Source organism: Hypomesus nipponensis, chromosome 8, assembly GCF_054491055.1.
Source record: "Hypomesus nipponensis isolate SF chromosome 8, ASM5449105v1, whole genome shotgun sequence".
Classification (NCBI taxonomy): domain Eukaryota; kingdom Metazoa; phylum Chordata; class Actinopteri; order Osmeriformes; family Osmeridae; genus Hypomesus; species Hypomesus nipponensis.
In genome coordinates, this window is record NC_140368.1 from 10,319,738 (window position 1) to 10,336,774 (window position 17,037).

The 17,037-nt window shown below is 38.2% G+C and overlaps 2 protein-coding genes across 2 annotated transcripts; one reads left to right on the plus strand and one right to left on the minus strand.

Moving 5' to 3' along the window:
- Positions 1-1,278: 1,278 nt before the first annotated feature.
- Positions 1,279-4,762, plus strand: LOC146275096 (patched domain-containing protein 3-like). Its single transcript, XM_084703588.1, has 4 exons — positions 1,279-1,965; positions 2,246-2,373; positions 2,565-2,710; positions 2,852-4,762. The coding sequence occupies exons 1-4, from the start codon at positions 1,279-1,281 to the stop codon at positions 4,561-4,563; spliced, it is 2,673 nt and encodes an 890-aa protein (XP_084559714.1). The 3' UTR covers positions 4,564-4,762.
- A 6,747-nt stretch (positions 4,763-11,509) lies between these two features.
- On the minus strand, positions 11,510-15,882 carry LOC146275097 (patched domain-containing protein 3-like). The gene is made up of 7 exons (XM_084703688.1): positions 15,725-15,882; positions 15,378-15,451; positions 14,380-14,576; positions 14,046-14,198; positions 13,666-13,793; positions 13,372-13,517; positions 11,510-13,230 (listed from the first exon to the last, which is right to left on the minus strand). Exons 1-7 carry the CDS (start codon positions 15,880-15,882, stop codon positions 11,510-11,512), a joined length of 2,577 nt encoding a protein of 858 aa, XP_084559814.1.
- Between the last annotated feature and the right edge of the window lie 1,155 nt (positions 15,883-17,037).

Below are 17,037 nucleotides of genomic sequence, written 5' to 3' on the forward strand. Positions count from 1 at the left end.
TTTTGTTTTGGGTAACGGGCTCACACAATCAACAATGACCCTGTCAAACGGGTCCCTCACTAATGGAATGGGACGAAGAGGAGCGCGGGGAGTGGTTTAGTTGGGTTTACCCATAATATGACACACAAGACAGGTTATGCAGAAGTCAGACCGTGCCGGATCATGAGCCACAGACAGGACTTGCTGTCTATACAAAGTGGGAGGCACCACATAATGCTCCACTCACCGTCTATGGCACGCGCTTTCCATTTGCGCATTAACACACTGTTGTCCATATAGCACGCTCTCTTATTGGTTTTTGCTTCCTCAAGGGAAACTACCGAATCTAAACATGTTGCTAAGCTACTGTCCCCTTCCTGGGCCCAGTAGGGGCTAAAACCCTCAAAGCAGGGGCGCCGTATAGGGGGGGGGGGGGGGGGATGTTAGGACGATTCTAAGGCCCCCTGACTGACAGGGGCCCTATCAACAAATGCTGTTCATTATATATTATATATATATATATATATATATATATATATACAATATTTTTTTTATTCTAAAAAGATGTGGTTGAAGATAGTCAAAACCTAGGCACGGTCAAATTACACAGGAAGTACAAAAATGTATTTTTGTCAAATATTCTTTAAACAGTTACACATACTTGCAAATTAAATTGTAATGTTAGCCATTATATTGACATTAATGAACATTTGAGGGGTTGTCATTTTGCATATTTACCATTTGTTAAATAAAAAATCATTATAAAATGTGTGTTCTAATTAACATATCTGTTGTAGTCAATAAAATGTTTAAATTAATAGGTTAATGTGTGTTGGCCAAATTGTATGTACTTCTAGCATGATCTAGAATAGATCCCTTAAAGCACAAATCACAAACAAATGGAGGATATGCTTCAATTCTAAATAAAGATGGGTGCTGTTATTTTGACAGAATTACAATCAGATCTGAGGGTCTATGCGTAGACAGACTGTCCCCCCAAAATGTATAGCAGAGTCATTCTTCCATGTTATTGTAAATGTGTCTGGTTTCGCTCCAGACAAATTGTGAGTAATTCCTCCCTTCTGTGGAAACAACCAGTTAATGGTTAATTTATCTGATGCAGCCATAAACGCCCATGTGTCATTACTTGGTCAACTATTTGAAGGAAGTAAATGTTTCCATAGTTATAGCAGACTGTACAAATATCTTGTCAGCTGGGTGAAAGTCAAAGGAAGCACGTTTTCTCCTCCTGAACTTCAAGTTGAGATCGTGTTTATTAGATTGTATATGTTTTCAAAAATGACTGGGTGCAATACAAACTGCATTGAAAAGCCCTTATCAGAGGGTTTTGGAAAACTGGGCAACTTTGTTGGAAGGCATCACTGGTGGTTTTTTATTATTCCTCTGTTCGTCTCAGCCGGTCTCGGAGGAGGATTCTACTTCCTCAAAGACAGAGAGGCAAAAGGCATTGAAGAGCAGTTTACACCCGTGAATGGACCTGCTAAAGACGAGAGGCTCATTGTCAAAACTAATTTCCCAAACAATGACAGCGAATTTTCTCGCTTGAGACTGTATACTGAAGGGACTTTTGCCTCTCTGATTTTGAGTAACACGGTAAATGTGCTGTCAAAAGACGTTTTTGCAAAGATTGTTGAAACGGACCAACTTGTTAGGGATATTAAAGTAGCAACAATTGGCTTCAAGGACATTTGTGCCAAGATTGCTGGAGAATGTATGACAAATTCAATTTTTGACATCATTAAAACTCCTGCTGATGCTGAGAGCACAAACATTACATACCCATTTAATGGTGGTATTTTCACTGCCTCTGAGATTGGTGGTGTGAAACTTAAACCAGGATCAGAGCAAATTGAAAGTGCAAAAGCTATCAAGTTATTTTATTTCTTAAATGATGTGAACCAGACTTTAAATACAATGTGGCTGACAGAGTTCATCAACAACATTTCAAAGATTGAAGACAACGAGGTAATAACTTTTAAAATTGTACACATTTAGTACTAGTACATTCAAATAAAACAGCGCTGCTATAACTCATAACGTACAATAGAAAATCTGTTATTTAGCCGTTTTTTATAAAAACTTTAAACATATTTGATTCTTTCAAATAGACTTGGATTATTGCTGATCAGATCAATTAAATGTTGGCGAAGGAAATCTTTTCCAAATTTGTTCTGAGAAGTTGTTTTAAAAAAAAAGTGTGTGTGGGATGTACCACTAATGTCTTATCTCTCTTTGACAATTGCAGATGTCAGTTTCTTATTTCACTTCACTATCAAGGGAAGAGGAATTTGAAAGGAGCACAGACTCCATCATCCCTTTGTTTTCAGTGACGTATACCATCGCCATTACTTTCTCTATCATGTCATGTATGAGGTATGTCTTGTCTTCATTCTACCTTGCATAAACTATGTAATAACTCTTACTTATCTTTCTAATGACAATATTATTGAAAAAACAATGGTAAACAAAAAATCACGTTAAAAGCTTGAAGCAGTTTTAAAGAGCTGTTATCTGCTCTGTTTGATGGATGAACTCTTAGCTAAAGAGAAGTGTGTTGTTTCTAGGTTGGACTGTGTGAGGAATAAGGTGTGGGTAGCCACCTTCGGTGTCCTCTCAGCAGGCTTGGCAGTGGTGTCCAGTTTTGGGTTGTTGCTCTACTGTGGGATGCCCTTCGCTACCACTGTGGCAAGTGCTCCATTTTTGATTCTGGGTAAGTTTACAGACTAACATTGTGACACACAAAACGAGTTAAGAGGGATCCTGTGCTCTGTTACAATGCAACGATCTTAAAAGACGATGTATGTATATTACATACTGTGATAATTCGAATACTGTATTTTCTTTTCTTTAGGAATCGGTGTTGATGATATGTTCATCATGATTTCTTGCTGGCAGAAGTCTCAAGTTAACCACAGAGTAGAGGACCGTATGGCTGAGACGTACAAAGAAGCTGCAGTTTCCATCACCATCACAACACTGACCGACGCCTTGGCTTTCTATATTGGTCTCTTAACTCCCTTTGCTTCTGTGCAGTCTTTCTGTATGTATACTGGCACTGCAGTTGTATTCTGTTACTTGTACAACATCACTTTCTTTGGTGCGTTCTTAGCACTGAACGGATGCAGAGAGAAAAGCAACAGACACTGGCTGACCTGCAGGAAGGTACCAGAACCCAGCTCTGCCAAGTACAACACATGTAGTGAAGGGGGCTACTATGATGAAAACACAGGGAAGGAAGAACCAATGCCAATCAACAACTTTTTCAAGAACTATTATGGGCCATTTCTGACAAAGAAGTTGACCAAGGGGTTTGTAATGCTCCTCTATGCTGGATATTTGGCTGCAAGCATTTATGGCTGCTTCCAAATGAAAGAGGGCATCGATCTGAAACAGTTAGCAACTGATGACTCATATGTGGGTAGCTATTATGATGACGAGGACCAGTACTTCTCAGAATTCGGCCCAAATGTGATGGTTGTTGTGACAGACACACACTTCCGATACTGGGATGCTAATTCCCGGGACAAACTTGATGCTTGTCTTCAAAAATTTGAGGATCTAATCATTGATAATCGCCCATTGGTCGCCAAAAGTATGACTATATCTTGGCTAAATAAATATCTGACATATGGACATACAGCAAGTTTGAATCTTTCTGACAAAAAAATCTTCATTGATAATTTACCAAATTTTTTCAATCTTTCACCTGCCACACAAGATTTTAGACAGGATGTGAACTTTTCAGTGACTGAAGGACATATTTATGCCTCCAGAATGTTTGTCCAGACAGTTGATATTCGGACAGCTATTGATGAAAAGGACATGCTGAATGAGTTCAGAAAGACAGCTGAAGCCTGTCCTGAGGCCTTGGTTGTCTTCCACCCTGCTTTCATTTTCTTTGATCAATATGCAGTCATTGTTAGTAACACCATCCAAAACATTGTTGTGGCCACTGTTGCTATGCTGGTCATCTCTCTTCTGCTAATTCCCAGTCCCATATGTTCCCTATGGGTGACCTTTGCCATTGCCTCAGTCATAGTTGGAGTTGCTGGTTTCATGGCTTTATGGGATGTTAACCTAGACTCTGTCTCCATGATCAATCTTGTCATCTGCATTGGGTTCTCAGTGGACTTCTCTGCTCACATTTCTTATGCCTTTGTCACAAGCAAACAGCCCACAGCTGATGACAAATTAATAGAGGCTGTTTTTAACTTGGGGTATCCTATCATTCAGGGGTCTCTGTCTACTATTTTAGGAGTAGTAGTTCTGTCTGCATCTGAGAGCTACATCTTCAGAACCTTCTTTAAGATAATGTTTCTGGTCATTTTGTTTGGGGCTTTACATGGTGTGACTTTTATACCAGTGTTTCTAACCTTCTTTGGAAAATGTAGTATTCAAATCAGTGCTGAAAATAAGGACAATGATCAGTCTGACGCATCCAACTCACCAGTTAACATGTATGCAAATCAGATGAGTTTTAGAAAATCCAATCATAATTTAAATGTTTCAACTCATACTACCGGTGAAAGGGTAAATTATGCATGTGATCCTGACTGCTACTAATGTAGATTATCAGTGCAACACTTAGATCTCCTACTGTTTGAGAACCACACATTATGCAGAACAGTATGTGGATCTCCTCTCTGTCTTACAATTACAGGAAAGATGTAACTCCTTGTGCAATAGTTCACTTTTATAGACCTTCCCACTTACTATGTAATAGTGCATTTATTATATTTGTCTATATGATTTCCAAAAGAAAAGGATGTTAACATTTTGAAACTTGTTAAATTGTGTTTTTTAAGAAATATGTTAATTTACTCATTACATAATTATGACAATGATTATAACTTTTGCATATTGCACTTCTGAAAACATGTTGACAGTTTATTTAATCAAGTTTTATAATGATATAATAATACAAATATGCATTTAAAAACGTTTTTCACTGTTTTTCTTTAGTATTTACTTAAGGCTTATGATGTTTATGTCATCATTAGTGATTCATTTGTCTATAATCCTGGTTAGATAGTGTGCAAATACAGGATTTTGAAACACTCTTCTTTACTATTACAGTAAACCAACTAAGGATTTCATTTAAATTGGAATATGGTACAATCTACGACAATTTAGTATACAATTAAGAAACAACCAAATTGTCTGTTCTACATCATAATTTCACTTGTGTAACATAATTTATATACTGTACTGTATACAGTACATATTTCATTGCATCAGGACTGGTCAGATCACATCAAACTCAGTAGATGATATGCAATAGGTTTGATTGCTTTGGCCATCACATCAACAAAGAACATAAAGAAAAAAGAAAGTAAAGATACTCTTTAACAGGATGGAAAAATCCCATAACAATTTTGCCTTCATTATTGCCTTAACAGATGCACAGTCCATAATCATTCACAGTCATTCCACTCCAGAGTGTGTTTGTGTCTGTGTGTGAGTGTCTGTGTGTGTGTGTATGTGTGTGTGTATGTGTGTGAGTGTATGTGTGTGAGTGTCTGTGTGTGAGTGTCTGTGTGTGAGTGTCTGTGTGTGAGTGTCTGTGTGTGAGTGTACGTGTGTGAGTGTATGTGTGTGAGTGTCTGTGTGTGAGTGTATGTGTGTGTGTGTGGGAGGGGGTGTTGAAAACTAATAATATATAGTTTTAGACACCTGAAAAAAACAAATACGGTCTGTTGAAGTTAATACAATTGGAGAATGTATAAAGTGGTGAAATCAAATAATATGTGAAACTCATCATCAAAGCATTAAATGCAGAGCAATGCAATCCAAATAGTACAAGGAAACAAGAAAATAAAAGTACTGTTTCAGGAAGTTAAACAAATCAATCAATGCACATTCTAACATTGGCAAAGCCAATTTTTTTTGTTCTTTGACCATGAATAACTTTTTTCCTTTAATTCTTTGATCATATTTTATAAGTAACTAATAGATACCATAAAAAAATATACTGTTGTCACACAGATTTTTGCTTGACTTATCAAGCAAGTTTCAAATATTGCATTACGTAAATGATAAGGTCGACTATCCTTTCTACCTTAATCAGTTATGACTTACTTAGTGAAACAGACACATCAGCAAACACAACCCACGTTTCCATGACGGCTGCATATGTCACTACAGTTCCAATCAAGTTATCAGTACAGATACGTAGGTTGTATACGTTTATGAATACCTTTTCACTGGGTATACAATGTGCTCAATATAAATCTTGTACTGGAAACATTTTAATCCCAAATTGTTCGTTAGTAAATTGGAAATGCCAAACCTTTTGTTTTAAACAAATCTGAGCATGGATATAGAGACTTGAAATGCTGAGACTGGTCCCTTACACCAAACATCAATAACATTTATCTTAAGACCAGAAAGCAAAGACTGTGATAAGACTTTATGATGGCACCTAAAGTGTGAAGTCATGCCTTTGTTTATTGTTCTCATGAACCCCCCAACAAATTCTTACTTCCTTCTTCCTGTCCTGAGTAAAAAATTACTTTTTGTGATAATTTGTTAATCATTAACAAGGCACCTTAAAGTATCTGATATGTTTCCAAATAATGGTTAGATTAAGATATTGCTGGAACTAAAGTATACAGTTGAATTGGTTATTTACTGTAATAATTCATGGTCAAACTTCAATCTCTGAAATTTAGGGCAAGTGCTGTGATTGACTGTTCTATTATGTAAATTCCTATTTTGATGCATATTGGTAAAACACTGTCTGTGCTTTGATCCTCAGCAGCATTTCACTGTGAGGTGAATATGGGGGACACTGAAGATGAAATCGTCATTGGCATGGGATGAAATCCAGGAAGTACATCTTTTTGCGTCATCGTCGTCATCTGCCGCTTGTCCGGGGGTCGGGTCGCGGAGGCAGCAACCTAAGCAGGGAGGCCCAGACTTCCCTCTCCCCGGCCACTTCCACCAGCTCTTTCTGGGGGACAGCCAAGGTGTCGGTCAGTGTTGTGATGGTGATGGAAACTGCTGCATCTTTGTACGTCTCTGCAATACGGTCCTCTACTTTATGGTTATCTTGAGGCTTCTGCCAGCAAGAAATCGTGATGAACAAATCATCAACACCGATTCCTAAAGAAAAGAAAAAACAGTATTTAAATTATCACAGTATGTTATCTACATACACTCTGTCTTAAAATAGCCTGATGGCTTTTGCACTCTCAATTTGCTCTGACCCTGGTTTAAGTTTCACACCACCGATCTCAGAGGCAGTGAAAATACCACCATTAAATGGGTATGTAATGTTTGTGCTCTCAGCATCAGCAGGAGTTTTAACAATGTCAAAAATGGAATTTGTCATCCATTCTCCAGCAATCATAGCACAAATGTCATTGAAGCCAATTTTTGCTCCTTTAATATCCTTAACAAGTTGGTCCATTTCAACAATCTGTGTTATACATTTTTGGGGGAAAGTACATCTTATGGGGCTTATAGCCACATGCAGCTTAAACATCACACAGCACATCCAGATAGAACAGTGATGTTAGAGTTTGAGATACTTTCACAACATCAGGGGTTTACACACAGGAGTTAACATACACACAGAAAGGAAACAAATAGCGTAGGGATAGTTGTCAGACAAGCACACACACACACGCACACACACATATTAGACAGAGAGACTGTAAGAGAGAAAACATGGTTAAATATTCTCCTCAAAATCTGATCCATGACACATTGCACACACACACGCACATATGCACACAGACATACACACAAAAACAAAATCAATTTACAAATACACACAAGACATGACACAAACACAAGTTACAATACAATTCTCTCAGACACACATAAACACACCCACACCCTCCCACACACACAAACACACACACACTGTTGAATTGTAAGGCCGGAGTAGCTTCGTGTTTGTCCCCGGCTTGGGCAACACAATTAAATTCTGGTTAGATGTTCAGGGAGATAATTGACTCGTTAATATCTGACTCCAATTTTAAGAAATGTGCACAAGTGCGTTACCTGTAACCTTGAGCGCCAAACAGTTAATGACATGAAACTCTGACGTAGATAAAAATCGTCTGCTTGATCAGAGCATCGACCCTAAAGTATGCGTGTTCACTAATCAGTCATTTATCTCTACTATAATATGGATTTAACCACCGACCTCATCATCCAATTCTCTGTCTCTCCAACCCCTACATCCTCCCCTTGTAACTTTCAGCCGCAACTTCAGCTCCCTATCCCCCTCCCATTTCTCCTCCATTGTAACATCCTCCCTCCCTCCCTCCCATTGACGAGTTAATGTCCCACCCCACCGACACTGCCACTAACACCCTGTTATCCACATCAACTGCATCACTTGACACTCTCTGTCCCCTGTCAAGCAGGCCTGCTCGTTCTTCTCGTTCCCCCTCCTGCCCGTGGCTCACGGATGTTATTCGTAAAGAACGGTCCACCCTTCGGGCAGCTGAGAGGAAATGGCGCAAGTCCAAAGACGGTCTGGACCTTGATTAGTATCACTCCCTCCTTAAATCCTTCTCTGCTCACATAACTTGTGCTAAAACCCACTACGTCCTGAACAAAATAAACTCCGCCTCAAACCCCCACCAACTTTTCTCTACCTTCTCCTCCTTTCTTAACCCACCTCCCCCACCCCCTCCCTCCACCCTAACAGCAGATGACTTCTCCTCCTTCTTTGAGGAAAAAGTCGGAGACATTAGCAGTCGGTTCTGTGAACCCTCCTTTCCTACTCCCTCACTCTCTATGACTGACCCAACTAAATGTCTAAACCCTTTCTCTCCCCTGTCTGGGGCAGAGATCTCTGACTCATTCTCTCTCATCGCCCCACCTCCTGTCCCCTTGATCCAGTCCCCTCCCCTCTCTTTCAAACCATCTCTCCGTCCATCATAACTTTTCTTCTCCATGTCCTTCTTCTCTTACTTCCGGCACTTTTCCCTCTGCCTTCAAACAGGCCAGAGTTAGCCTTCTACTCAAAAAACCCTCCCTTAACCCAGCCGTCCTCCAGAACTACAGACTGGTAGTAGGAATGGTTTGCTGAACCCAATGCTAGTTTCCTTAAGGATTACAATGACTCTTGCTTTGAGACTTGTTGCTCTTGTTGGTTAGTGGTAACTGATTTAAACTGTTGTATTTGCTGCAAAATATTCTATTTTAGTTAATCCTATTTTTTATTTTATTTTTACTGTTGCTTGCTTTTCTACAGGTACACTTGCACTTAGCAATTAATGTTTTTAATTGTAACTTGCTTAACTACATGCTCTTATGGTTCTTCCCTTTGGCACTTATTTTTGGGTTGTTCACAATGTGTGCTTCTTGTTTTGGCTACCCGCAAAGCTTGGGGCTATCTGGTTGTTATTATCAGTGACCTATGCACTTTGTAAAGCTCTCTCTTGGAAGTTGCTTTAGATAAAATCGTCTGCCAAATGAATAAATGTAAATGCAAAATGTAAATAATTTGGCCAAAACATATTAATTTAACCATTACAACAGATATGTTAATTATAACACACATTTTACAATCCTTCTTTATTTTACAAAATGGGGAAACCCTTCACATGGTGAAAATGTGACTTTCTGGGTTTGTTAACATCTTTGGAACTACAAACTATCTTGAATATAAATATGTTTAAATCACTCAGATATCTTTATCACAACTAAAGTTACATACTTTTAAAGTTGATCTGTGACAAAAAGTGATAAGGGAAAAAACTGCATTCACAGATTCCACTCTATTTCATAATTTGATTTGACATGGCTTGATAATCATGCTAGCTAACATGTCCAAAAACCATTAAAATTAACTGTTTTTCATTGGTAATGGAGACATATTAGATAGTACCCAATTGCTATGAAAGTACCAAGTCAATGAAAGGAACAGTTACAGTAAGATGAGTTCAAGACAAGTTCAAGACAAAATCAATGTATTTATTACACAAATGTGAGGTTCAGGTGTCTGTAACACTCAAGTTGAGTATCACAAAAGACTAGACATTGAATACAGGAAATCAAGAGAGTATATGGTATCACAATATGGAAGGATGTACATTTATTATCAAAGCCTTGGCACTGAAAAATGACACAGAATGACACATAGTTTTTGTTTAGGTCTTCAGATAGGGCTCAGAGAAATGGCCTTGTCGCTCCTTCTATTTTCTTCATTCAAAGTAGCATGGCATTTTACACTTTGACTTTGGCAGTATTGTGTGGTCTTTCCTAGTCACCCTACGGGCACCTAACTTCATGGCTATGCAGGCATAAGAAAACAGCACAATGACAGTTTATCGATGATTCAAGGAACTTAATAGAGAGGCATTTCTCTCCAGGACCTTACCAAGGGTTATGTGCTCGTGAGCTTAATATTGTAAGGTATGGATCAAACATTGTTTATTAGATTCAGAAAATGTTAAACAGTAGAAGTAATAAAGTAATTATTATCTTTAATTGTTGTTATAACTGATCAATTGTTTAAGGACAGACCTCTTCAGTTATCATATACTTTTTGTACATTACAATTAAGTTTAGGGTGTTAACTATACAAAACATCAAAAATCTGAATTTGGACAGAAAACAGATTTTCGATCTTTTTTGGCTTATAGCCAACAATGAGCGGCCGCGACATCTGACAGGTTCTTGCAGACCGCCACACATTAATGGTAAATACGCAAAATTCCGCCCACCAAATTATCATTAATGTCAAAATAATAGCTAACATTACAATATATTTTGCAAGTTCTGTATGTGTACATGTTTAAAGAATATTTTACCGAAATACATGATGTACTTACTGTGTAATGTGACCTTGCCTAGGTTTTGACTATCTTCAACCGAGGCTTTTTGTAATCAAAATATCTTTATATAATGAACGGCATTTGATGATACTCCTGGACAGTTTTGCAAGTACCTATTGTTGAGTGAAAAATGTAATCCAGCCTGGCAAAGCAAAGCTATCACCAACTATTAGAGAGTAGTAAATATAAGGGATTAATGCTCATCGATGCTGAGTTAGACAGTGTTTTGAGTCCTAAAGTCTGTCATACAATGTGAAACAAATAATCAAATCATAGAAGAACTTGATGAAAAAATATGAAATTGTATTTCACCATTTGAACAGACCCAAATACATCCAGCTAAACATATAATATCAAACTGTACAGTATTTATATTATAAATAACTTGAAGCTTGTAGATAATAGCGAATTATTAAAATAACATAGTACACTTATAAACCTAAATAGAGTTTATTTACAATCATTTCAATTTGAATCTATTGCGTTCAGTAGTTAATAGTAGTAGTAATATTGCCTCTAATACAAAGACAGACAACTGTTTATCTTTTAAATCCCAAAACAAAATCCTTTTTTTTGTCCAGCAAGGATTCAACACATTCCTTGTTAGTCATGATCAGTTTTACATGCCATATAATCTATCCCATGACTAATACAACAATTTGATTTTACATTTTAAATGTTTATTTGTGTCATTGAACAGTTATCCTCTTTTAACTATTGAATTGAGCATCAGTTTCAAATGCGTTGTTCACCTTTTCATTAGTGCTATACTTTGAAACATTTAAATTAGGACTGGAGTTAGTGATACTTATCTGATTTGCATACACGTTAACTGGTGGGTTGGATGAGCCAGACTTTTCAATGTCTTTCTTTTCATCACTTATTTGAATACTACATTTTCCAAAGAAACTTAAAAACACTGGTATAAAAGTCACACCATGTAAAGCCCCAAACAAAATGACCAGAAACATTATCTTAAAGAAGGTTCTGAAGATGTAGCTCTCAGATGCAGACAGAACTACTACTCCTAAAATAGTAGACAGAGACCCCTGAATGATAGGATACCCCAAGTTAAAAACAGCCTCTATTAATTTGTCATCAGCTGTGGGCTGTTTGCTTGTGACAAAGGCATAAGAAATGTGAGCAGAGAAGTCCACTGAGAACCCAATGCAGATGACAAGATTGATCATGGAGACAGAGTCTAGGTTAACATCCCATAAAGCCATGAAACCAGCAACTCCAACTATGACTGAGGCAATGGCAAAGGTCACCCATAGGGAACATATGGGACTGGGAATTAGCAGAAGAGAGATGACCAGCATAGCAACAGTGGCCACAACAATGTTTTGGATGGTGTTACTAACAATGACTGCATATTGATCAAAGAAAATGAAAGCAGGGTGGAAGACAACCAAGGCCTCAGGACAGGCTTCAGCTGTCTTTCTGAACTCATTCAGCATGTCCTTTTCATCAATAGCTGTCCGAATATCAACTGTCTGGACAAACATTCTGGAGGCATAAATATGTCCTTCAGTCACTGAAAAGTTCACATCCTGTCTAAAATCTTGTGTGGCAGGTGAAAGATTGAAAAAATTTGGTAAATTATCAATGAAGATTTTTTTGTCAGAAAGATTCAAACTTGCTGTATGTCCATATGTCAGATATTTATTTAGCCAAGATATAGTCATACTTTTGGCGACCAATGGGCGATTATCAATGATTAGATCCTCAAATTTTTGAAGACAAGCATCAAGTTTGTCCCGGGAATTAGCATCCCAGTATCGGAAGTGTGTGTCTGTCACAACAACCATCACATTTGGGCCGAATTCTGAGAAGTACTGGTCCTCGTCATCATAATAGCTACCCACATATGAGTCATCAGTTGCTAACTGTTTCAGATCGATGCCCTCTTTCATTTGGAAGCAGCCATAAATGCTTGCAGCCAAATATCCAGCATAGAGGAGCATTACAAACCCCTTGGTCAACTTCTTTGTCAGAAATGGCCCATAATAGTTCTTGAAAAAGTTGTTGATTGGCATTGGTTCTTCCTTCCCTGTGTTTTCATCATAGTAGCCCCCTTCACTACATGTGTTGTACTTGGCAGAGCTGGGTTCTGGTACCTTCCTGCAGGTCAGCCAGTGTCTGTTGCTTTTCTCTCTGCATCCGTTCAGTGCTAAGAACGCACCAAAGAAAGTGATGTTGTACAAGTAACAGAATACAACTGCAGTGCCAGTATACATACAGAAAGACTGCACAGAAGCAAAGGGAGTTAAGAGACCAATATAGAAAGCCAAGGCGTCGGTCAGTGTTGTGATGGTGATGGAAACTGCAGCTTCTTTGTACGTCTCAGCCATACGGTCCTCTACTCTGTGGTTAACTTGAGACTTCTGCCAGCAAGAAATCATGATGAACATATCATCAACACCGATTCCTAAAGAAAAGAAAATACAGTATTCGAATTATCACAGTATGTAATATACATACATCGTCTTTTAAGATCGTTGCATTGTAACAGAGCACAGGATCCCTCTTAACTCGTTTCGTGTGTCACAATGTTAGTCTGTAAACTTACCCAGAATCAAAAATGGAGCACTTGCCACAGTGGTAGCGAAGGGCATCCCACAGTAGAGCAACAACCCAAAACTGGACACCACTGCCAAGCCTGCTGAGAGGACACCGAAGGTGGCTACCCACACCTTATTCCTCACACAGTCCAACCTAGAAACAACACACCTCTCTTTAGCTAAGAGTTCATCCATGAAAAAATACTATAAATAATAAGTACAGCAGATACGATATTTTCATTATAGAGATAAGTTAGAGTGATTATAAAGTTTATGTAAGATACAATGAAGACAAGACATACCTTGTACATGACATAATAGAGAAAGTAATGGCGATGGTATACGTCACTGAGAACAAGGGGATGATGGAGTCTGTGCTCTTTTCAAATTCTTCTTCTCTTGATAGTGAAGTGAAATAAGAAATTGACATCTGCAATTGTCAAAGAAATGTTACATATTAGTGGTACATCCCACACACCTTTTTAAAACAACTCAGAACAAATTTTGAAAAGATTTCACTCGCCAACTGCAAAAGTTATAATTTGTGAGATATGAGACTGGCATTATTCCAAGTCTTTTTGAAGAAGAAAAATCATGTTCAAAGTTCATATAAAAACTGTATAGCAGCACTGTTTTATTTGAATGTGTAGTACTAAATATGTACAATCTTAAAAGTTCTTACCTCGTTGTCTTCAATCTTTGAAATGTTGTTGATGAACTCTGTCAGCCACATTGTATTTAAAGTCTGGTTCACATCATTTAAGAAATAAAATAACCTGATAGCTTTTGCACTTTCAATTAGCTCTGACCCTGGTTTAAGTTTCACACCACCAATCTCAGAGGCAGTGAAAATACCACCATTAAATGGGTATGTAATGTTTGTGCTCTCAGCATCAGCAGGAGTTTTTTTTCTTGGCACAAATGTCCTTGAAGCCAATTGTTGCTACTTTAATATCCTCAACAAGTTGGTCCGTTTCAACAATCTTTGCAAAAACGTCTTTTGACAGCACATTTACCGTGTTACTCAAAATCAGGGAGGCAAAAGTCCCTTCAGTACACAGTCTCAAGCGAGAAAATTCGCTGTCATTGTTTGGGAAGTTAGTTTTGACAATGAGTCTCTCGTCTTTAGCAGGTCCATTCACAGGTGTAAACTGCTCTTCAATGCCTTTTGCCTCTCTGTCTTTGAGGAAGTAGAATCCTCCTCCGAGACCGGCTGAGACGAACAGAGGAATAATAAAAAACCACCAGTGATGCCTTCCAACAAAATTTCCCAGTTTCCCAAAACCCTCTGACAAGGGCTTTTCAATGCAGTTTGTATTGCATTCAGGCATTTTCTTGTTAATTTAACTTCTTTAGAAGAAATTAAGGTGCAGTTCTAAGTGAACAACTTGCCTACTCTGGATTCCCGTCAGGTCTGATAGCAGACCCTTTTATACAGTGTGCTATTACTGTCCATGGCAACAAGATAAGACGTGCTTTCTACAGTAATAGTTGAACTATTCATATTCTGTAGTAATAACATGTAATAAAAGTGCATCAGATGCAACAGTGAACAGCGATGTCACCGAACAGACAAATCACAGACAATATATTTATAAATTAATAAAAATACATTTAATGATTAAGGTTACAGTAATAACTCGCCAGGTCCAATAAGCAGATTTATATTGTTGTTACATACAGTATTATTTACTTGTCTACAGGAACAATAACATATATTTTTTGAGAGTAAGTTCAATGTTATTCCTCCGTGGAAAAAGTTCTGTACTCATCCTCAACCATTTACAGAACAAAGTTCAAAGCCTGTGATTATGGTGCTAAAATAGAACATTTTCATTTGTATTTTGTCTCTGCACAAAATATCATGCAAATATTTATAATAATTTCAATATTGTCATGAGTGTTGGTTTAGTACAACTCAACATGAAATGTATATTTGATTTTATGTAATAAATGAGGAAACAGTTGGACGACGTCAACACAGATCAATCCCAGGATATAGAGAGCATCTGACAGCTGAGATCCCACAGTTTCTGAGCCACACTGTCGTCTGTGGCAGCCCTGGAGCAGGTGGCAGGTGCACAGTCACTGTGAGCAAACACAGACAACACACAACATGAGGCTTCACAGTATTCCAGTAACTACAGCATCAACAGAGCAAATGTATAGGCTTTACAAAATAATAAATACTGTTTTTAAATGATTGCCGGATAACAATCTCTATACGACCAGACATTGTGCAACAACATCATATCTCACGTACAACACTGTATAATTTTGCAGCTACACCACACAAAGCATTCATGTTTGAGGTGCTCAAGGGTAAATAGACTGCTGCAGTACAGAGTCCCGTACATTAACCAAATGAAGGAGAGATAAAGATGACCTTCTAGTCTCTTGGCCAGTAGGTGAGTGAGGAGGATGTTGGCCAGTTTGCTCTGGCTGTAGGCCTTGTTCTTGTTGTAGCCCTTCTCACTGTTGATGTCGTCCAGGTTGATGGTGCTCCAGCTATGGGCCATGGTAGACACATTGATGATCCTGGATGGGGCTGATCTCTTGATCAGGTCCTGTGTGTCATAGCCTGACTGCCAGCCCAACTTAGCCCCGCCCACAACAAAACAATTTTGGTCGGGAAGTTGGGTCTGGAGAACCTCGTTGGGGAAAAACTACGTCCGAACAGGAGCTGTTCGGACCAATCAAATTGTCAGGGCGGGCTTTATACGATCATGGACAGATGATCAACAATAATGTAATCAACGTCATAAAAGACCACTTGAGTTGAATTTGTTTTCAACAAACAACATATTACGTTGCTCTGATTGGTTGTACGTCTATCTAATTGAGCAAAGAGGCATTTGTTTGACAAATTCGGTTGAAACACGCCCCATACTCACAGCCAAACGGAGGTTTCTCAGACTCATATTCGGACCAGAAAATTATGAGTATGACAACGTCAGGCTATGTGTGTCAAGACCCTGTGAGGTGAATTAACTGACCGTGTATGTCTCCCTTTTTAGTTTTATGTATTTACTCATTCCTTTCTTTCTCTTTTATCACCATTATCTTCCACAAAGCGTTTGCTAGTATTCCTGGGGTCCACGCAAAAAAACATCTACTTAACTTTAGTTATTCTGTGTCATAGTATCCTTAAGTTATAGAAACAGGACCTGGAAATAAATTAACTTTTTGAAAACTATTCATGGTGAGTGGGTACATTATCACTGATGGTAAAGACAGTTAACAAGTTAAATGATTAAGGGCAGATTTCTTTCCTCAACCTTGAAAGGGCCTTTCAATTATGTAACTTACCTTTGTTAATTATTGTTATATGCATTGACTAACGTCCATTAATAACTTTGAACTCCAGCATTATACAATGCTTAAATCCGTACTTCCTTATTTTGTTAACTATCATTTTGGGGTCGCTCAACATTTCAAATTATATGATTAGGGTAAATCATCAACAGTGGCCTAAACACAGGTTAAATGTTTGCATCTCCCTGGCAATGACCAAGTGTAAGTGCCTGCCTCGCCCTGTTAATACATGCTTGTACTCACCCATGTGGTTCACACCGATCTGCATCTCAAAGCCATCTGCTGTTGTCCCAGCATTGTTGATCAATGCTGAAGTCATCTCAATTTTAACTTATGCTGTCTATGGAGGGGTCAGAAGA

What these genes read in the sequence shown, in the direction of transcription:
- LOC146275096 (XM_084703588.1), top strand. Translation starts at nt 1,279, where the DNA reads ATGACTGGGTGCAATACAAACTGCATTGAAAAGCCCTTATCAGAGGGT. An exon ending in TCTATCATGTCATGTATGAG is followed by an intron (nt 2,374 to 2,564) that starts GTATGTCTTGTC and finishes TGTTGTTTCTAG; the next exon opens with GTTGGACTGTGTGAGGAATA. An exon ending in TGCTCCATTTTTGATTCTGG is followed by an intron (nt 2,711 to 2,851) that starts GTAAGTTTACAG and finishes TCTTTTCTTTAG; the next exon opens with GAATCGGTGTTGATGATATG.
- LOC146275097 (XM_084703688.1), bottom strand. Translation starts at nt 15,882, where the DNA reads ATGGCCCATAGCTGGAGCACCATCAACCTGGACGACATCAACAGTGAG. An exon ending in CAAAGATTGAAGACAACGAG is followed by an intron (nt 13,794 to 14,045) that starts GTAAGAACTTTT and finishes TGACAATTGCAG; the next exon opens with ATGTCAATTTCTTATTTCAC. An exon ending in TGCTCCATTTTTGATTCTGG is followed by an intron (nt 13,231 to 13,371) that starts GTAAGTTTACAG and finishes TCTTTTCTTTAG; the next exon opens with GAATCGGTGTTGATGATATG.